At 37.5% G+C, this 23,000-nt stretch overlaps 1 protein-coding gene across 1 annotated transcript in view; it reads left to right on the plus strand.

The window, feature by feature from the left end:
• The first annotated feature begins 1,867 nt into the window (after positions 1-1,867).
• LOC118854388 (bifunctional heparan sulfate N-deacetylase/N-sulfotransferase 4) overlaps positions 1,868-23,000 on the plus strand; it is a 221,893-nt gene continuing 200,760 nt past the window's right edge. Inside the window, exon 1 of the mRNA XM_036764746.1 lies at positions 1,868-2,016. Within this exon, the coding sequence (XP_036620641.1) occupies positions 1,933-2,016 (84 nt within the window). The 5' untranslated portion in view covers positions 1,868-1,932. The remainder of the gene's footprint in view (positions 2,017-23,000) is intronic.

Consider the following 23,000-nt stretch of genomic DNA (forward strand, 5'->3'; position numbering starts at 1 on the left):
ATGACCCAATGACAGGTGACCCTAGGCAAGTCACTTCACTTATTTGTACCTCAGTTTCCTCATATATAAAATGAAGCGATTAGCCTCAAAGGTCCCTAGAAACTCCAAATCTGTGATCCTCAAATCCAGAAACCTAAAGCTTGATGTTCAAAGTCACAGCTGAATCTCCAATGCTGATAGTTAAAACTATTTAAATTGAATTTAAAACACTGAACTATTTGCAAAGATCATTAAAATAAAATTTGAGCCTTGTGATACAATTTGTTGAGTTACCATCTTGATTTTAAAGGTACTTAAGAAAAAAAATTTTAAAGTACTTATGAATTTAAAATATTTTAATAAAAATAAAAATATTTCAAAATTTTATTTCTGGAACAAAACCCAAAAATTCCTATAGATTGATTTGTGGAAAAGATAAATGAGCAAAAACCCCAATATAGTAACATCTGACAATGAATGCATTTTACACTAGTAAAACCAGTGGAATAATAGTGCCTTACTTTTGTGCTGTGAGGAGAGACATATATATTATGATTTTTTTCCAGGAATCTTCATTGGTTTTTCAGTTATTCAGGTTTATATTTTCTTTTAATGATCTTTTCATAGAACATTGGCATAGCCCTAGAAAACATTCACATTGGCCTTTTTCTTTCACTTTGGTGCAACAACCAATAAGAATGCTTTCCTAGGGTGTGTCAGGATGCTTGACCCAATCTCTATTCATGCCTGTTTATACTGATGTCATCATTCATTGTGCATTGCTATGATTCTCTTGGTCCTGCAAGTTTTGCTCCTCCTTCAGGAACAAAAATCCTCCTATGTTCCTTTGAAATCCTCATAGCCATGATTTTTTACAGCAAATACATATTTTATAGTTTTCTCAAACACCCCCCATTTGTGGGTCAGCTGTTTTGTTTCTAGTTCTTAACTCTCACAGAGTGCTGCTATGAGCACTTTACGTGGCAGCACAGAACTGGAAGGAGTGGGGGCATCAGTTGGGGAATGACTAAATAATTGCTTTTGTTCAGGAATGCCTTTCATGTATGAATACCATTGAATGCCATTGTACAATAAAAATAATGAAATACTAACTAATGAAATAATGAATATTCAGAGAAACAAGGGAAGGCGTGAATGAATTGATGAAGAGTGAAATGAGCCGAATTAGTACAACTCATACCTGGACATCACAATGTAAGACTTAAGAACCCTGATCAATTTCTACAACTCCAAAAGACTGATGATAGAGCATAATTCCCACCTTCCCTATACATTCCCTACTGTTGGCTGAGAGGTAGTAGACTGAAGGTACAAAATGAATCTTACATTTTCAGACAAGAACAACACATTTTTTCCTTTGACTGTACTTATTTGTTAGAAGAGATGATTTTTATTTGAGGAGGAGGGTGACAGAATTGCAAGAAGAGCATTAATAAATTTTTTAAATACACAGAAGAGAGGGAAAGGACATTCAGAAGGGACCTAGAAAGGAAGGGAACATTTGGTCCTACCATGTTGAATTGGATATATTTTTTAAGAAACAGTTGTATGTAGTAGATTGAGTTGAGAGTTTCATATTCAATCCTCTTTTGTAGTGTTTGTATGTGTAATGTTTATGTTCGTTGATGACTGTCAAGTACATACTCTTAAACATCTTTTTACTGAAAAAGAACACTGCTATGAATATGCTAATATACAGTGGAATTTTGTTTCTATATTTGATTTTTTGACATATAAACTCTGCTCTTGTGATTGAAACTGAAGTCATGTCTGGGTCTATTCTCATAGCAACAGTAGGGAATGCAGAACAGGCTACTGGTTTTCTGCCTGTTCCTGAAGCCAGTTTTCACTTGTTTCATAGGAACAGAAGAGGAAGATGAAGGGGATGACCTGTTGCTGGGGTCTGTGGATGAGTTCTGGTGGTTTCCTCACATGTGGAGTCACATGCAGCCCCATCTCTTCCACAATGAGTCATCCCTGGTGGAGCAGATGATTCTCAACAAGGAGTTTGCACTAGTGAGTACTGACCATGGTGTGGTGATGTTGGATTCAATGACCCACTTCAATATGGAAGGATACCTTCAAGAAATTTTAATCGTAGGTCATTTGGGGAAAATATAATGCTTGGCAAAGCTAGCCAGATTAAAACTAGTGTCACTTTTATGAAGTACCAGATTTTTGTTTCCAAAGTAAAGTTCTGCTTAATTTATATAAGCAGGATTAGCCATTAGATAGGTGAAAGCATTAAAATAACTTTCAAAAACCAGAAGTACTTTCCCCTCCTTGATAATTTTGGCAATTAATGAATCCCTCAAAATAAAAGATATCTCCCCTTCTCCCTTCTCCCCTTCTCACCATGACAGCTTAGTATGTATCTATTAATTCTTTGGGGGTTGAGAGATGGGGTGGAGTATGAGATTTGTGATTTTGTTGGTGTAGTAAAGTCTCAGGATGGAATTGCCTGTGTCATTGAGAGATTGTATGGATTGATTATGCTTATGGTCATATGGTATGCTTTTAGATGTAGGACTGGAAGCCAGATTTTCTTATCTCCAAGTCTGACAATCTACCCATTAAGCCACAATGTATCTCTTTATCTCCATCATTGTTTCATACTTATTTAAACCAATAAGAAATAATTTTAATGCCTACAACATTATAATATAGTTTGAGGCCTATTAATGCTATGTTGCTTTCATTTTTACTTTTACTCATCATCCTCCCTGAAGAGTCTAAACATTTCATTGTTTCAAATGTATGTTGTTGCTATTTTGTCTAGATTTTAAAAAAGTATCACGTTAGTAATTGGATGGATATAGTAAAAAAAAATCTTTAAATTAATTCATGGAGTATTGGCATTTTTATTGTAGGACATGGCCAAAGTATGAACAGTAAATATTTCTCCAATAATTTGTCATCTTTTATTTACTTAAATATTACTTTGTAATTATATTTATGTAAATATTATATTCATAAATTGTATTTTATTTATAAATGCTGCATCATGATTGTGTACTCCTCAGATATTTTGCCAACCCTAAAGTCAGGAAGACTCATCTTCCTGAGTTCAAATTTGGCCTCAGACACTCACTAGATGTGTGACCCTGGGCAAGTCACTTAACCCTGTTTGCCTCAGTTTCCTCATCTATAAAATGAGCTAGAGAAGAAAATGGCAAATTGTTCTGGTATCTGTGCCAAGAAAACTCCCAATTGGTCTCAAAGAGTCAGACATGACTTAAAATAGCTGAATAACAAAAAGTTATCCCCATTTAATCAGCCCATCATCTTTTTGAAGAACCTAGTTGTAAGGTCAATCTGTTAGTAGATCTTTCCCACCCATTGAATAGGTCTCAGGTGGGGCCAATAAACAAAAGCCTGATTAGAGGCAGGCCCATACTCTTTCACTAACTGGGTGTGAGGCCCCAGACCCCCCACCTTTTTTCTAAGTGGGCTTTGAGCCCTCAGTGCCCTGAACAGGGTATATAAGTTCTGAGGTTGGTATTTTGTTTGGGGGCTCTCACTCACTGGAAGAGTGTTGGTGATTTGGCCAGATGAGACTCTGGGTAGCTGTTGGAGCATCCTCCTGCTTTGAAAACGCAGATGTTGGTGCCTCTCTCTGGTAACTATGTAATTCCCTAGTCAGACAGAAGCCTGTCTGTAGATTTCTGTGTGTGTTTGCTCTGTTTATATAATATATGTTTGTAATGTCTGCTTATATTTGCTCTGAAGTTCAGGGTGCTGGCTTTTCCCCCTGAACTAAGTGAATGATATATGTGTGTTTAATTAAACTGGGATTTTTAACACCTTAAAGTTGCTGTCCTTAGAAAAGCAGATCAAAGAACTTGTGCTAGCAGCCCTTCTGTGTGCTGGTGTTGTTGGTCTTGTTATTGGTCTTTCACCCCCACCACAGCTGCTAGCAACATTGTTGTTATACTAGTATATGGCAGGAACTCTTCTAAGTAATGATGATACAATGCCAAAAGTGAAACAATTTCTCAGCTGTGCTCACATTTCCTTTCCTGAGTGGTTGGACATCTTGTTTGTTCTCCTTTTTTTTTCAATCTTTTTGTGTTTCTTTTTTTTTGTTTTTTGTTTATCCATTATGTTCTTTCTACTTCTTCATCTTTGCATTCCAATTCTGTTGTTTTCTTTTTCAGAGAATCTACTGTTATGTAGATTATTTCTGTCTTTGTTCTAAATTTACATGTCTCTGGTCACACTTGATAGTTTCTTTCTTGAGAGCTCTAGTTTCTGTCCTTATTTGTTATTAATTCTTAAATTGCTTTTCTGGACCATTTTTGAGGTTACTGTAGTCTTCAACTTCTTCAGTTGATCATGACTCACTTTCCTTTCTTGTAAAGTACTTCTCCACTCATTTGGGTCTTTGGCAATGTTTTTCATTCCTCCTCCTCAGTTACCTCTTGTCTTTCTTAATCAGCCACTCTGCTCATTTTTATATGCTGTCCTTACTGAAAAAGCACATACTGCAAATCATTCCCTTTAGAAGACATAGCATTTTCTGCCTGTCTTATGTTCTCTAATGAGATCAATTTCAGGGGTGTTGTGAAATTCAAATAAAATAATGGATGTAAAGTACTTTGCACACCTGAAAGTACTATATAAATTCCAACGATTTTTGTTATTAGACAATCAACAGGTCTCCAGTCTAGTAGTGATTTCATTCCCAGAGCCGTCTTTTTGTTTGTTGTTGTTAATTAGTTTTTCAGTCATGTCCCACTTTCCATGATCCAATTTGATTGGCGGAGATACTGGAGTGGTTGGCCTTCCTTCACCGGCTCATTTTAGAGATGAGGAATTGAGGCAAATGGTAAAGTGACCGGCCTAGGGTCACACAGCTAGCAAGTTTCCGAAGCTGGTTTGAACTCAGGAAGATGAGTCTTCTGACTCCAGACTCAGCGTTCTATCCACTGCATCTTCTACTGAACTCCTGATGAGCTCAAGCAATGTTTATAGAGCAATAATGGAATGAGTTGGTGATTGTTTAACAACCAGACTGGGGCGACAGACAGCCAGATGGATGGACAGACAGACAGACAGACAGAGATAGATAGATGGAGATAAATGGATGGATGCATGGATAGGTACATAGATAAACAGATAGATCAATAGATATAGAAAGACGGATGGATGGACAGATAGATGATGGACAGATTGATAGATACTCGTTTTTAAGGTTCATCTGCATTATTAACACTTTCTTAAATCTAAACGATCATCAATGCAATAAATCATGTCTGAGATATAAATGATAATATTGAAAATTCAACATTCAGTTTCTGCACACCTGTCAGTTTCCCTGAGAAAGGAGGGTGACGGGTTGGGATGTGAGCTAGTGTGTAAGGAGACTCTAAGAAGTCAATAATATTGTTTTTGTTTTCTACCTTTACTCCACCATCTTCCCTGTAAATGGTCTGGCATCCTGCTAAGAAGGGTGAAGAAGCCTTTATTTGATTCTCTTCACCTTTCTTTTGCACTCCTACTTCATGTCTACTCCCTCTTATTCTGTATTAATTAATTTTAATCAGTGTTGCATGTCTAATTTGCTCCCTCCTCTCTTTACCTGACTCCTGGGCTCCACACTCCTCCACAGACAACCCTTTTTCATCTTCTGAGGATTCATGGGTCTAAATTCACTCTCCTAGTACAACTCCTCCTTGGAAACTGCATTGAGATTCATTTCAAATGCACCTAAAAGTGCCCCTACCAAGTAGATAATGGGCCACTGAGATCCAGCATTCAAAAAGTAAGCAATGGTAGATAAGAGTGAGAGGCATGGAATGAGTGAACTTCTACCTAGCTTGAGAGTCATGAGATCTCCAAAACCTCTAGGAAATTTCACATACCCCCCTAAACCAAGTGTCTAATAAAATATCCATGAGGGTGATAAGGCTGCCCTGGGCCAACCCAAAGGCTTAGGGGAGGTGGGAGTGGGGGGAGAAAAGAGATGAAGGAGGGAGGAGGAAGGCTAATTAAAATGGCTTTCAGGGTTTCTTTTCTTTTTTTTTATAACAATTACCCTTCATTTATATTCTGTTGTTATTGATGAGTTTCCTGTATTTTTGCCTGTATTATTTACTGTGATATTGGGAAGAGCAATTCCATGGAAATCGCTCACTGTCTTCCTGGGATTCCATAAGCTCATCTTTTTTAATAGTGTTGGTTGAATTTTACATTGTTAGAGGATGCAACAGAGAACACTTAGTATCAGCCAATATGAGGTATGCATTGTAAATTAAAGCCACCGTTTCTCATTTAGCTTGAGATTTCCTGAGCTTGACCTCTATTCATCTAGGAAAGTTACCTTCAACATAAATGATAGTCATTTGACTCATCTTCATAGCTTTGTTCATTTTAAAACTACTCAGCTCTCACTAGTTGATACCTAAGGATGGCTGAGTTCACCTGTTTGTATTATTACCTTTCCAAGAGTAATGCCTTAACCTTTGGAAAGGACTTCGATGTAATTGCTTTCTAATGTAATGTCAAAAGCTATTTAGAGTCCATCCAGAACAATTAGACTTGGTTAGTCAGCATGATAAAGAACTGAACTGAAGTCAATAAATATTTTCCTTTGAAAGAATCCTATCATGTAATTCACTGCCAAAATATTACTACAATTAAGTCAGTTACACACAGTGTAATAGCATTGTTTCATTCATCTTGTAGTCTGGCAGAATAAAAATTTTTAGGGAATCTTTTACTCAGTAAGAGTTCTCTACGCCACCAGTGTAAATTTTATATATGTGTATATATGTGTACATATATATGTGTGTGTGTGTGTGTGTGTATGTAATAAGAGCGTGACTAGGAAATATTTCTTCATTATTAAATAATTATCTTCCTATACTTGTGTAATTTTTTTGAAAATGTAAGTATTAAAACAAATTGGGGACAGTGTGGGAAAATTAAATATATTGAACTAGAGGTCAGGGGATGAAGGTTCTAATTCTGGTTCTGCCAATAATTAACTGTAACCTTGGGCAAGTGTTCAAACTTCATTGCTTCAGTTTCTGTATTTATAAAATGTACACCATAATATTTAACTCTGCCAGAGATTTAGAGAGGACATGGACCTATAAAATCTCTCATTTTCTATATGGAGAAACTGACACTCCAAAAGTTTAAGCAAAGTAATATTTATACTTAATGGCTTAATATACAAATAGCAACAGGCAGAACCAGGAGTCCAGTTTTGGTCGTCTGACTCAAATCCTGTGCTCTTTCCACCACATCATATTTCACATTCATAAATTAAGTTTAACTAAATGCTTTGCAAGATCCTTTCCAGCTTAAATATAGCATGATATTTCTAAATATTGCTGTGGCTTTATAAATTCAAGTTGATAGTATTTTGTTGGAATCATGATTTCACCCATATTTTTATATATTTATTTCATTCCAGTTATTTTTAACATCAGTGCTGATTGCTGCCTCTCTACATCCTCTTATATGATATTTTTTGCCAAGTTTTCCTATAGGTGCCCCACATTTTTATTCTTAGTTCTAAGCACAATGCCTGGCACCAAGTAAGTACTAAATAAAGGCTTTCTCTGTCTCTTCGTTTCTGTATTTCTCTGTCTCTGGCTTTCTGTCTCTGTCTGTTTTTATCTCTTCCTCCCCCTATCTCTCTGTCTGTCTCTGTCTCTGTCTCTCTGTCTCTGTCTCTCTCCCCCTCTCTCCTTCTCTCTTTCTCCCCAATAAATATTCGAGAGGACCTCTTCTTAGTAGTTTAAGGGACCCTATAGTTAGAGGTACCAATATCCCATTTAGGTGTCAATTTATTGGCTCTTATTAAAGTTACATGTCCAGCCCACTTTCTTTGCTTGATATGTATGTTCTTGACAGTGTATTTCATACTTCTTGCACACAAATAATAACTAGTAACATGCCACCACCTGCTTTACTGTTTGCCTTTTTGTTACAATTTAAGTATTTTTATAAACTCTTTTAAGTCTTCTGAGATGGTTCCTTTATGATGTTCAGTACATAGCATCCCTGGGAGAATATTGGTATTAAAAGAGACCTTCTTTAATGAAACCAATTTGGGATCACTTAAAACACTATTAAAGTTCCCAGAAATGAGCTGTCCCTATCTTTTCCTCCTACTCTAGACCAGGAGCATTGTCCATTTGTTACACCTGGCCACCTCTACTTGCTCTGAAAATCTGCTTCTTATTCACTTCCCTTCATTTTCCCTAGTTATTTAGAGTAAAATAGAACAAGTCTAATCCTTCAAGATAACCCTTATATGTGAGATTGGCTTTCATGATCCCACTTAGTCTTTTCACCAGGATAAACAGGACCATTTCCTTGAAGAGATTTCCATATAGAATAGTTTGAAGTTCTCTTGCCAGCTTGGTTGCCCTCTATTAGACACACTCAAGATTTTCAATATCTTTCCAGACATGTGATAGTCAGAAACTGAACACTATGATTCAGGTGTGCTGACCAAGGAAGAGTATAAAGGGACTAACACCTCTGTCTTTCTAAACCATGTATTTCTATTATCACAGACTTCTAGGTGGAAGTTGGAACCAGAAAGTACTGAGTTCAAGTCTTTTCTCAGATACATAACAAACATGTAATCTGAGTCACTTAACATCTCATACCTCCAGTTTCCTCATTTGTAAATTAATGACCCACACCTACTTCACGGAGTTGCTTTTAAGGAGACCATGAATATAAAACACTTAGCAACTCTTAAAGCATTATAAAAATTTTCACCATTATTATTATTATTGCATTAGATTTTTGGTCTTTTATGTCACACCATTGCCTCATAGAGACCTTGCTAAATACCACAGATCTTTTTTCACACAAACTATCATTTAGACACAATTTTCTCTGTGTTTTTACACATAACTTATAGTTGATTTCATCTTATTAGATTTGTATATCATTCTAAGCTATTAATATAATTATGGAGTTTAGATGTATTGTCTAAAACATGCAAACTATTCTTCTCTGCTCCCTGCTGTTGGGAAATTTTGTAAGCATGTGCCTTTAAGTCATGAATAAACTCTTTGAGCAAGAGAGAGTCCAAAGTAGAATCATATGGTAATCCGCTACAGATCTCCCTCTGGCTTGGAGCCCATCTGGCACTTTGGGGTTCTGTTCAATCATCTGGTTCCAGTCCTACTAAACTGTACTAGAATCTAATAGAGCTCTCCATCTATTCTTGTGGCTATGGATGGCGGAATAAATGTCAGAATGTCACAAGAATAGTTGTTTTTGTTTTGTTTTGTTTTTCCAATTCTAATAGTGAATCCCAGGAATTATTTGAAGTTCCTGCAACAGATTGACAGGAAAGACAAAAATTTGTGTGTTTGTTTGTTTTTTAAGTGAGGGAAAGCATATTTTTGTTCCAAAGAAGACAGTGCCTTCACACTTGTATTACTGTGTAATGCCCCAATAGATCAAAAGTCTTATTGCTGGTTTTCAAAATCTAGACCTGGCTTTTGTATGCTATTTCATTCATAGTGGGGGTGAGGGTGGTCAAATATATCAAACCTGATTGCCAACATAGGATACTTCCTTAGCTTTGCATTTGGCACCAAGGCCAAAAAAAAAAAAACAAAACGAAAACAAGGGACTTTTGTCTCTTTTTCCTTCAGAAAATCATGGGGCTCAGATGCCAGTATTCTTTGAAGCAAAACCTTCAAGATGACAGGAGACAAAGAAAAAACAGAGGTCTAGAACCATGATAAGGAGAGCTTATGATGAATAAAGTCAATGAGAACCTTCTCATTTTAACCTAATCCCCTCTGCAGTGAGTGAGAGGAAAGTGCCTGAAACATGCCTAGCCTAAATAATTTATTCTTACTCCACACTAGACTTGGCAAGAAAGAAGTAAGAAATAGTGTTTTGTTGTTTTAAGTTTTCCATCCAGACTCGTTATCGTTTCCAAGTGGCTGGTGCTGTTTGATCCATTAATAGCAGCAGAATGTATAATATCCTGAAGCAATGAAGATCAATGGCTGCACTCTGAAGGGCTGATTTCCCCCTCAACAATGATAGAAGCTTTTGCCTGATGTTTTATGGAGCAGGCTGGTGTCTTATTCATGACTAACTTAAAGTGGAGGATGCAATAAAATAAAAACATTGGCTTTTGTAATTTTGCTTTTAAAAACTGTAATGCACCTATGCCCTTAGGATGAGAGATTATTCGAATAAATATATAATAAATACTTCAATTTATTTCACGTATTTGGATTGTCTCCACTTTCAGAAAACCTAATAAGAAACAACTAAGGTAAAGAATGAAGAGTCATAGAGGATGCTAACCTTAGTCAGCACTATAATATACTTAGTAATGAAAGCAAAGCATCATGGGAATGGAATGAGTAGCATAGGGGAACTGGGAGATAAGCTTGTCATTAAAATCTGCATTGTTGAGACTATAGCACACTATTCTGCATTGTAAAAAGAAAGCAGGAGATAAAATACCTGGAGAAGATAGCTGTGTAGCTGATTTAAAGACTGTGGAGTTATTGGTTGTTTTTTAAACTGGGATTTTAACTTTGCTGTTGTTGTTGTTGTTGTTTGTTGTTGTTTTGGGGTTAGGTAGAAGGGCTGGACCTGAGATTTCATCAATGTGGGGCCCATTTAGGGCACTCCCAGTGTGGAAAGTACCTCCACCAATGCTGAGCTGAATCTCAACTCTAACTTACAGTGTAAAAGAACTGCCTTGGGGGCACTGAAAGAGTGATCTGTTAATGTTTTTTACATAGTAGGAAAGTTTGGGAAATAGGAGAAAGTGGTGATCATCTCTCCACTACTTTGAAAAAAATTAGTAAATTAATTTAGTAAATTAAAACATAACAGTAACTATAACCGATATTTATATAGTACTTTAAGTTTTGGAGAGCACTTTATACTGTTTACTTTAAGCCTCACGACAAGCTTAAAAGTGTGTGGGGTGGCAAGACTACCCAAGGATCCCAATAATTCACAGAGGCTTCTCAAGTAGGGACAGAAAAGGAATTACTTTTTATTTTACACATCTCTCGAGATTTGGGCGTTACCTCCACTAGGACCAATTAGTGGAGGGAGGCGCATCACAAAGCCAAAGCACCAACATATATCCTATGGCAAAAGAATTCCTGCCCACCACTATCCCTCCTCTCCATTGGCTGGGAGGTGGACTTACAATCTAGGCAGGAAAAGCTAGGCAAAGAACCGGGAAATCAAACACAGACAATCCAAATCACATCCCCTTATTCAGCAACCAGGTGCTGATGTGGCAATAACATGGCTAAGGTAAAGAGGAGGAATGAGGATAAAGGGCAGGGGGAAGCTTCCAGGAGCAGGGAACAGAACAATTGTATGTGGTTCTTTTGTCCTTATTTGGTAACCACCCTGTGACTAGCACCTAGGGAGAGAGGGAGAGGTACTTATTGCCCCAGGCCCTGAATTCCTAAGAGTTAGGTAATCACATTCCTGCAAGGTCAAACCCTGAGTCCATTCCATCCTCTCATTGCCCCAGCTTATTCCAGAAATGAAAAAGAAATTTTTATATTTTCTCTCTCTGTGAAGTTTTCACAAGAATTATCCCCCACTCAAAAGTATTATGCTCTGTCTTTTGGAGACGGAGAAACTGAGCCTCAAAGAGGGAGATTGAAAGCTTTCCCTATGGTCAGACTACTAAAAAGTGTCGGGGGTGAGATCTGAACTACGTATCACCTGATTCAAATTCCAATGCTTTTTTTTTTTCTATTATGTGACATTGCATCTCTAAAGTAATAATTATAAAGCATATATTTCTTTTTTTTGTTTGGAAGGGGAAAGGCAAGGCAATTGGGGTTAAGTGACTTGCCCAAGGTCACACAACTAGTAAGCATGTCAAGTGTCTGAGGCTGGATTTGAACTCAGGTCCTCCTGACTCCAGGGCCAGTGGTCTATACTCACTGTGAAACCTAGCTGCCTCTAAAGCATATATTTCACGCTTACTATGTAAAGACACTGTGCTGAGCACTAATGATCAAAAAACAAACAAGAGAGTCTTTGATCTCAAGGAACTTAAATTTTAATAAAAGAAGACAAAAAAAAGGGCAGGGTGGGGCAGCAAAGATCTGGTATGGAAAAGGACAAACATAAGACATGACTTGGACATAGCCTAGTGGAACCTGGACCAGGCCAGATATGATGAAACTCACCAATAAGAGCCCAGATTCCTGGAGGTACAAGGTCAAGTGGGAAGAGGTGGCCAGAATATAGGCAGAATGGCTTAGAGATGACTAGCAACTGGCATGATGAGGTCTAGTTTGGGCAAAATAAGAAAAAAACTCATGTTTAAGAGTCCAAGATCCAGGTGCTTAGTAAGTGTTTTTTGATAGCTTAATTGACTGCACCGGGTCTTCCAGACCCCCCAAACTCGTCCCTCTACACACTTCTAAGAGGCATGGTGAACCTGCAGGTAATGCAATATATAATAGTCATAGCTAGAAAATCTGGCATTTTAGGAAAAATCAAAACTGGTTGGAGACTTAAGGTGGTAACAATTTGGTAAAGTTGAGATAAGGTAGGAAAAGGCCCTGGCATTTGTGGCACCACAACCCCAAAAAGGAGGATGAAAGGAGAGGATCAGATGTCTAGGAAAATGGGAGCAGGAGAAAGTGGCCCATGAAAGGAAAGAGAAGGGCTTAGGGCTCAGAATTTAACTGGAGCATAGCAGAAGGGAACATACCTCCGACATAGAGGGCCAGAGTCAAGAACCCAGTCACCCCACTCAAAATCCTAATTCTGACAAAGGGACCCTTTCTCTATAGTCTTCTAGACATGTTGTCATAGGAATAGAATATTAGCTGTCATGTGATTGGCTTTCTAATCCAAAGGGCATTTTCTCAACGACCTCTGAATAGTTCTGTCTTTGTTTTCATTCTTTTCTAAGGCATAGAACACTTTTCCCCCCAATGTTCTTTCTGAGCTAGATATACTTCATGGTCTAGTTTATCCTCTGTGCCAAAAAGGTAGCATCTCTATGGACTTCTAGCAATTCTATCAATGTAGAGGGCTTTTCTCTAGGATTTCTTGTTTCCTCTCTACAAAAAAAAAGTCTTTATCTTTGATTTCATGGCAACTATCTGTCTCTATACTTTCTTCTTCCTCTTTAGGCCAGTGGGTATTTTCAATATTATCGTCCCACTATACTTTTATTCTCTATAATTTGGCTTCTGTAATGGCAATCAGGGCAGGATTTGTTGTTCTTCTCTTAAGTGACTTTGATGAGCCTGGCCTTTGAATGAGGCCAGTAAAGTGGGATCTTCTGTCTTGGAATGTTTCTCAGCATTAAGACAATTGAGAATCATTAAATTGTATATGATGTGATGCTGGCGGTGGGAGCTTTCCCACACTCCGATGTTAGTGATTTCTCATACCCTATATGGTGAGCCTTGAGCCCTCAGGGTCTTGAACAGGGCATATGTACTGGAAGGTTAGCTTTTGACTTTTGGAGGTATACTTATTGAAAGAATGTGGGTGACAAGACTCTGGGCAAGCCGTTGAAGCCGCCCTGCACCCAGCTTTGTAACCCAGATGTTGGTGCTTCTCTGGTATCTATGAATTGTGATTTGATCAGACAAGGTCTATGATGTTTGTAATTTCTGTTTGTATTTGCCTTGAAGTTCAGGGAGCTGATCTTTTCCTCCTGAACTAAGTAAATGATGTATGTATGTTTAATTAAACTGAGATTGTTAACCCCTTAAAGTAGCTTTCCTTAGAAAAGCAGATCAAAGAACTTGTGTTGGCAGCCCTTCCTGTGTGCTATTGCTGATCTTACACAGCCACAGTAGCTACTAGCATATTGTTGTTACAGCTTCCTTTCCAGGCCAAGAGGCATTTTGTCCTTGGTCTTGAAGATATACAATCTAGAGCATTTATTGTATGGTATGGCTTCCTTTTCTAGGCCAAAGGACATTTTCTCTATACTCTCATAATGATGCCGTATTTGTAGAAGCACTGTTTTCTCTATGGTATTACTCCTAGAATAAGGGCCATTTTCTGTGTGAACCTCTAGATAATGTGGGGAGGTGTAAAGGCAAGCAAAGTGAGATTATTTGCTGGTTTTTTTTTTCTTTTGGAGTTCTTCTCATCACTAGACCAATCAAGTACCTTTGATTGAGTCTTGCCTTTGATTGAATCAAGAGTGTTTGATTGAATGAAGAGTCTTTGATTGGAAACAGTATATATTGCATGGAGCGAGAGGTATAAATAGAGAGAGAAGCAGAGCTGAGAGAAAGAAGTGACCTTGAGCAGGCTAGGGGAACTTGCTTGTGGGGAGGCCTAACAGAAAGACTATTTGGGATGTCAGCACCCTGTCTGATGACCTGTGTTAATTTCTCAGACAGAAGCCATGTCTGTTGGTCTTTATGAGTGGATTGAGATAATGGGGCTGGTAATGTGCGTAAATATTGTTGTAGCCCTGTTAAGCTTCGTTCTCCTAGAAACAGAAATTGTGGGCAGGAACCCCTGGAACTTGCTGTCAGACAGGAGCAAGAAGAGCTTGGAGTGGAGCAGTCCCCATGAGCTGAGACAAAGAGCAGGAGCAGAGAGCTACCAGCATGTGAACCCAGGCAAGAGCTGGTAGTAGTCAGCCCATGGAGGAGAAACCATGGGGTTTGAAAGTCAGCCTTGAGTCAAAATAAAAGAGGACTTTACTTGGACACTTTGTATTGACTGAGGAGATTGTAACTTTCTGTGACCTAGGGGAAGATGGTATTTGTATTTTCTGCTACCCCTTAATGATCCCCTGGCCTGGGACCCCTTGCTTGTGTAAACAAATATTTTAGGGAATGCTACTGAATGCAATGATGTATGCCACATGTCATGTGACATACTGAGTGTTATGTTTTATATATATATATATATATATGTGTGTGTGTGTGTGTGTGTGTGTGTGTGTGTGTACATATATATGTTTTGATTAAGAATGTTGCTATGCATGTTATGATTTAGTTTATTGAACACTGTTTAGTTCTGAATAAATAGAGAGTTCATTATACTATGCGATTAGACCATTAAAATTATTCACAGCAGCAGTCCTCAGATGTGCTGCCATGATTGGCATTACAGGAGAGTAGTTCAAAGAGCTAGATTCTCTTTTTTGTTGGGTTTTTTTTTGGAGGGGGGAAGGCAGGGCAATTGGGATTAAGTGACTTGCCTAAGGTCACACAGCTAATAAGTGTTTGAGGCTGGATTTGAACTCAGGTCCTCCTGACTCCAGGGCTGGTGTTCTACTCACTGCACCACCTAGCTGCCCCATGGAGTTAGATTCTATACTTTTGTTTCTTCTTTAGGGCAAATGGTATTCTTCTCTGTTTTAGTCATTGGAGTTAGGGAGTTGGGTCTGGGTAAAAAGGTTCTCAATGGTATTTCTTTCTCTCTAGGTAAAGTAACATTTTCTCTACGATAATTTAGAAACTTAAATAAAAAGTGATCTAATATATGATATGGCTTCCTCTTTAGGCCAAGAGACATTTCTTTTTCATCTTCTAGCCACTAAATAGTTGTTCACTATAGCATAGCTTCCTCTCTAGGCTAATTTTCTTTCTGACATTGGGTCTGCCTTCAAAGTGAAGAGTTTGTCTCTCTGTTACTGCTTTTTTTTTGGGCCAAGAATCATTTTCTTGTCTTCCAGTGTCTATACTCTTTATTTCTCTTGGCTAAAGGTACTCTCCCAGCCACTCTATTTTAAAGGTCTATTTTGTCTCTCCCTACATTTTATTGTTCCTTGATCATCAAGGTGGACTGTCCCCTGTGATTTGGCTTCCTCACTATGAGGCCAAAACTTGATTTCATTGGTGAATGTGTGTATGTCAATGTTTTTGCACTGGATCTCAAATTTGGAATAAGGGTAGGTTTGACAGGTGAGATGATGAATTCATTTGTACACATATTGAATTTGAGTTGCACAGAAGATGTCTCCGAGACACAGAACAGGTGCTCAGTAGAGAGATTAGAGCTCTGTGGATACATCTGGGAGTCACTTGTTTATAGATGACAGATGAACTTATGGGAACAGAAGAGAGGAGAAACCAAGATTGAAATAGAAAGCAATAATGAGACTGATAGGGGGAGAAAGGGAAACTCAGGGAGAAAATAGTATCTAGGTAGAGGGAGTTAATCAACAAAAGCTGAAGAATAACAGAGGCAGAGGATCTTTATTAAGGCCAAGAACAGGTCATCAGATTTAGCATTTAAGAAACCATTGGTAACTTGTAAAAGCAATTTCAATAGAACGATCAAGTTAGAAACCATGTTGTTGGGAGTATGTAGTGAGGAGATAGACATGAAACATAAGCACCAAGTATAGCTGGATTACTCTATGAGATTAGCAGTGAAAGGAGGAGTGCTGTGGAACAATAGCTTCTGGGAAAAGCAAGTCAAGAAAAGAGTTTTTAAAGGTAAAGAAATCTTAACCTATTCGTAGGAAAGAGAGAAGGCTTAAATGATTCGATGTTCAAATTCACAGGGTTTTTCCCCTCTTAGAGCAAAAGGTACATTTCCAGTTTTCAAGGGTATCTATACGATGGTATGAATGCCTTGGAATCTGATTTCTAGAGGCTCGTACTAATTTATCATGAGGTGTCTGTGTTACTCCTTTGCTATGATTAATAAACATTTATTAGGCATCTACTGTGTGCCAAATACTGCTAAGCACTGGGGATACAAAAAGAGGTAAAATATAGTTCCTGCCTCAAAGAGTTTACAATCTAATGAGGGAAAAAACATGCAAATTAGTATACATAAAGCAAGCTATATACAGGATAAATGGGGGAAAATAATGGAGAGGTAAGGTAAATTAACAGAGGAGAAAGCACTTAGAATCAAGAGGAGTTGGGAAAAGCTTCCTTTAAAAGATGAGATTTTAGTTGGAACTCAAAGAAAGTCAGAAAAGTTGATCAAAAAAAACAGATGAAGTGGAGGAGAGAGAGCATTCCAGCCATGAGGGACAGCCAGACAAAATGCCTGGAGCCAACCACCACACACGCATGTAGTGTGGTTGACTTCAACTATAGTTATGGTTCTTCTTCTGAATGAATGAATAAAAAAGCATTTATTTATTAATCTCTTACAATGCACCACAAACGGTGCTGAGTACTGGGGATATAAAAAGAAAAGTGAGACAGTCCCTGCATAGTCAAGAATTCAGCTGCAGCAGGGTTGGAAAGGCCTCATGGTCCTTAGGAGGCAGTATCAGAATGAATGTCAAACTCTGAAAAGTCCAGAAGGTATGGTGGCAAAACCAGTAGCAGTATCAATGTCAAGATATCTGGAGGAAGATACAGCAGGGCAGATGCTAAAGGTTGATGACCTCATGGTGGCTTGGTTGTTTTCTTCCTCCTTCTCAATACCCTGCCCTCTCCGCTCCAGGACCAAGATCTATTTGAAGGTGCTAAGAATGGAAATTAAAGGCCTATAACTTGACCCAACCCGTTATATTTTCCTACCTCTTTAGCTTTATCAAAACTTTCTTCCCCAGCAATAAATGTGGGTGTAGTTTTACCTCCATGGGAGGAAAGAGCTGGGATTTCACAATATACTCCTTGAAAATAAAGATACTATGGATACTTCTTGTCATCATCTTTCTTTTTTTTTCTGGAGCCATTTTGAGTTAGAGAAATGTTCATTCTGGGCACTGGTGGATTGAGTCCTCCTCTTAGAGAAAGAGCTGGCCTTCTTTCCTTGGAGCAAAGACATAATGACTGGGAACCTGCTTTTTGTGTCGAACGTCAGAAGTTAAAATGAAAGTCTTCCCTTCACTTTAAATTCTTGCTCAGCTCTTCAATCTCTCCAGTGTAGCCACTGGGTTGTGCAGGAGGATTTTCTCCTCAAGGTATGTTCCTCCCAAATGAGAAAGTAATGACATTTCTAGATCATTAAAAGTAGCAAAGGCATTAGTAGAGCACTGAAAAAGCATTAAACTTGTGTCTAGAAGACATGACCCATGAATGTGTGCCTGTGGATGGCAACACGTTGTGAGAAGAGCCTCTTAGCCTCAATGAACCGTTCCAGTCTCCTGCTGAAGAGGTATGTCTTTCAGATGAAAAGGAATTCAAAGCCAGGGATTTACAGGATTTTCAAGGGCAATTGTAACTATGGGATTTTACCTTCTACTTTAGAACACAACCCTCATGTAAGATGTATCTCCAGTGGGGGAAAGCAGGAAAGGTTTCATTGAGGAGATGGCACCTGACATGTGTTTTAGGAACTCTCAGAACAATTTCACTGGTCTCTGATCATTAAATCTCTGATGACTGGTGATAGTGAGAATTTTGTTTTCATTTTTCCTTTTTTCTTCTGTTATCCTGCAAACACATTGAATGTCAGTCTTCAGTGAAGTAGGTACAGTGAGGAATTTTATGTCATGTGTTTGAATCTCACATACTATCAGGAGTACATCAAACTTGTATTTCATAAGCTTCTGTATTTCTTTTATTTTAATTCAATATAGAAAACAAATTCTTTTCATAGGTTATGTCCAAAGCAGGGAACACACACTCCAGGGAATATAGAAGATTATTCATTGGAATGATAGAAGATGAATGACAGGAAGAAAATAGTATATGTATATATATATGTACATATATATATATTTTCATTTACTTTTTAAATATTTATTTTTGTTATTTTTAAAAATAACAAAATTAAGTTTTACTGATATTTAATATATACATGGACATTGATAGGCTTAAGGTCAGAAAGTCATATGTCACATAAGGTCCATGAGAAAACCTGAGGAAAGAGTTGGAATCCTATAATGTGGAGGTGGTGACAGTGATGTCTTCACTCACTTATTTGCTTCCAACGTTTTAGGATATATTTTATTTTTGTTGTTGTTCATTTGTTTTAGTTATATCTGACTCTTTGTGACTTCATTTGAGGTTTTTTTGGCAAAGATACTGGAGTGATTTGCCATTTCCTTCTCCAGTTCATTTTACGGATGAAGAACTGAGGCAAACAGGGTTAAATGACTTGCCCAGGGTCACACGTACAGTTTGCAAGTGGGTGAGGTCAGATTTGAACTCAGCAAGAGGAGTCTTCCTGACTCCATGCCCAGCACTTTATCCATTGTGCTACCTAGCTTCCCTTATGGTTTTTAGATATCCAGTTAGGTGAGTTTGCAAGTTATATAATTCAGTTTTAACTAAACTAGCCCTCACACAATGGACAAGTGTCTCAGGATTCCTTCACATAAACTGTGGATTGGAAATAGTATTAATTACATGTGCACAAGCCATCAAGAAAATGCCAAAGCTAACATTTCTACTACTACGACTTTTTGTCAGCCACATTACAAGGTAAAATAATGACAATGAAATTAATGTTGACAAGAAGTTGGTAAACAAGATTCAAAATCACCAAGAATATATGCATTTAATCCAATATATTAATGTTGAACATCGCCCTAAAAGTATATTTGTCCCTTGAGATATTAGCAAATGACAGTATAAAGTCATCTTGGTTATTAATTTAAAAACTAAAGCCTCTGTTACCAACAACTATGTTGACTATAAAGAACAAACTCATCTGTTTTCTTTTTTTAAAATTAATTTTATTGATATCTTTTTATAGCACCAAAATTTCTCCCAAGACATTCCCCTTTCTCTCTCCCAGACAGCAACCCCAAATAACAAATAATATTTTTAAAGAAAAAGAAGATAAACATCAGCAAAACTGATTATTGCATTGCAAAACTTAGAAACTATGTGCTATGCACCACACTCATAGACCTCCGATATTCACAAAAAGATGGGGGAGGGCTTCTCCTCATTTTTTTTTCCTTTTGAGCCTTACTTGTTCTTTGTAATTTCCCAACATTCACTTTTGATTTTATTTTTTGGTGATTTACACTGTAGTCATTGGAAAAGGAAATAGGTTGTTCTGTGACAATCACAGGGGTCTCTCTCCTAGTCATTGCAGGCAATGTTCTTGCCAGAGCCCTCCTTAATAGGCTAATCCTTCACATAGAAGATGGCCATCTACTTGAGAGCCAGTGTGGCTTCAGAGAAGATGGAGAAATGGTCAACATGGTGTTACTGCCTGATAACTCTAGAAGAAATGCCAGAAGCAGAACAGAGGGTTATACACAATCTTTGTTGATCTGACCAAAGCCTTTGATGCCATCATCAGTCATGAGGGCTTATGGAAGATCATGGCAAAATTTGGTTGCCTAGAGAAGTTTATTAGTATTGTATGTCAGTTTCATTACAGCATGCTTGCATGGATTCTAAATAATGGACAATACTCTCACACTTTCTCAGTCATCAGTGGAGTGAAGCGGGCTGTATGCTCGCTCCAATGTTTTCAGTGTGATGTTTTCAGTGATGTTGTCAGATACTTTCAATGAGGACAAAGTGACATCAAGGTCAGCTACCTCCCCAGTGGTAAATTATTTATCTTGAGAAAGCTACAAGCCAATACTGAAGTGGAGAGAGAGTTGGTGCATGACATTTTTGTTTACAGATGACTGTGCACACAATGCAGCCTCAGAAGGTGAGATGCAACAAAGCATGGATGGATTCTCTGCTGCTTGTGCTAATTTTGGCTAATTAATACCAAGAAAACACAGGTGCTCCGCCAGGCACACCATACCATCAATCCATGGAATCACTGGTTATAGCAAGTAGAGAAATACTGAATTCTGTGAATAAATTCATCTACCATGGCAGTATACTTTCCTGGAATGTATTGTAGATGCTGTGGTTGATGCATGTATTGCCAGAACTAGCTCAGTGCTTGGGAGACTCCAAAGGAAATTGTGGGAGAGAAGAAGTGTTAGGCTGCCTACCAGATTGAAGGTCTACAGAGCTATTGTGCTAACCTCATTGTTGTATGTTTATGAAACCTGGACAGCATACCAGCTCCATCCCAGGAAACTGAGTCATTTCTATTTGACTTGTCTTAAGAAGATTCTGAAGATTACCTGGCAAGATGAGGTACCAGACACTGAGGTCCTTTCTCTAGTTGAACTACTAAGCATTAAAACTCTACTGCAGAGAGAGCGATTCTGATGGGCTGGCCTCATTGTTCAAACATGAGACTTACATTTGCCTAAAAGACTATTTTACAGAGAACTCATACAAAGCAAATGCTCACATGGAGGTCAGAAAAAACAACACAAGGACACTCTTAAGATGTCTCTGAAGAACTTTGGAATCTATTTTTTTGACATGAGAGATAATGCCACAGTACTGACCAGCATAGTGTGCCTACATCCAAAAAATGTTGTGCTCTGTGAGCAAAGCAGAATTGCAGTAGCTCAAACCGCTACCCCACTCCAAAAAAAAACCCATGAGATGTTCAAATTTAGAGACAACTCTTCTCCAGACATTCATATGGACTACTTGTGCCTTACCTGTGGTAGAGCCTTCTGACCTTGTATTTGTCTGATCAGTCCTACTCAGACATACTGCACTTTTATCCCAACCTAGTGATTTCATTTTGGTCCTCTTTAAGAGCGAAGGACAACAACCAACCAGCCAGTCATTGTGTATGTTGGTTTCTTGGTTCTGCTTATTTCATTCTGCATCAGTTCCAAATAGATATGTCCACACTTTTTACATTCATCATTTTTGCCTTTTCTTACAGCGCAGTAATGTTTCATTATGTTCATATACCACAATTCTGTTAGGCATTCCCCAAATGATGGGCTTCTACTTTGTTTCCACTTCTTTTCTATTGAAAAATAGTGTTGCTATAAATATTTTAGTATATATGGGGACTTTCTTCTTATCCTTGGCTTCCCTTGGATATAAATCTAGTAATGGATTCCCTGGGTCAAAGAGTATGGACATTTTAGACGCTATATTTGTGTGACATTGTATTTGCCTAATTTCAGATCTTTCCAAAAGGGTTGTACTGATTCACAGCATCATCAATAATGTACTGGTGTGCCTGTCCACTCACATCTCCAACATTATTATCTTTCGTCATCCTCACCAATTTGCAGATTGTGAAGTAAAACCCTAGGGTTGTTTTGATTTGCTTTCCTCTTATTATTAATGATTTGGAACATTACTTCATATTACTTTACATTTCTTTAGAGAACTGTTTTTTTCATATCCCATGGATGCTTGTCTACCAGGGAAAGGCTTTTGGTTTACACATATGACAACATATATACATATATGTGACATGTAAAATAGATAATTTTATTTCAAGTAACAAAAAAAAGTTTTTGCACAAAATAAATCAATGTACTTGGAATAAGAAAAGAAGAATATGTATGTGTGTATGTATGTATACATGAACATGCATTTACATATGCATATGTATTGTGCATGTGTATATATACTAATATATATATATATATATATATATATGTATATATATTTGGGGTTTTTTTATGTCTTGGATACCGAACCCTTCTTAGAAAAACTTAATGAAAAGAATTTTTCCCATTTGATCTCTTCCCTTCTTAATCCAGGCCTATTAATTTAGCTTGTGTAGAAGCTTTTTCTATTTCATGTAATCAATTTTATTTTTTCCTGTTTCATGTAGTCTTTTACCTTTTATTTGTTCCATTTTCAGTTAAGAATATATCTCTTAATCATAGCTGTGAAAGTTAAGTGTATCTTGTGGTTTAAGAAATTAGCTAATGATAGTATGAAGTCATCATGATTACTAATTCATTTTAAAACTAACCCTCTGTTGCCAGAAACTATCACTATAAAAAAAATTATATCCTCACACTTACTTTAAGGAAAAAAAAACATGGGAACAAAGTTTTCTAACTCAGAAACTTTACAATTATTTAGTGGGTTGTGAACGTGTTTGTTAATTTTTTTTAAACCCTTCTGATTGGCTTATAAGAACCACTGATAGATTGGAAGATGGAAATTTAACTGAATTTTAACAAAAATCTTTGCATAATTTGTGGATGGGATTAAAAAAATGGGTATTGAAATCTGCTAAGCCTGGTCAACAATACATTTCTCATAGGCATCTGGGATTCTTTGTGAGGTATCTTTTCCAGCTAT

Source organism: Trichosurus vulpecula, chromosome 6 (genome assembly GCF_011100635.1).
Source record: "Trichosurus vulpecula isolate mTriVul1 chromosome 6, mTriVul1.pri, whole genome shotgun sequence".
Classification (NCBI taxonomy): Eukaryota; Metazoa; Chordata; class Mammalia; order Diprotodontia; family Phalangeridae; genus Trichosurus; species Trichosurus vulpecula.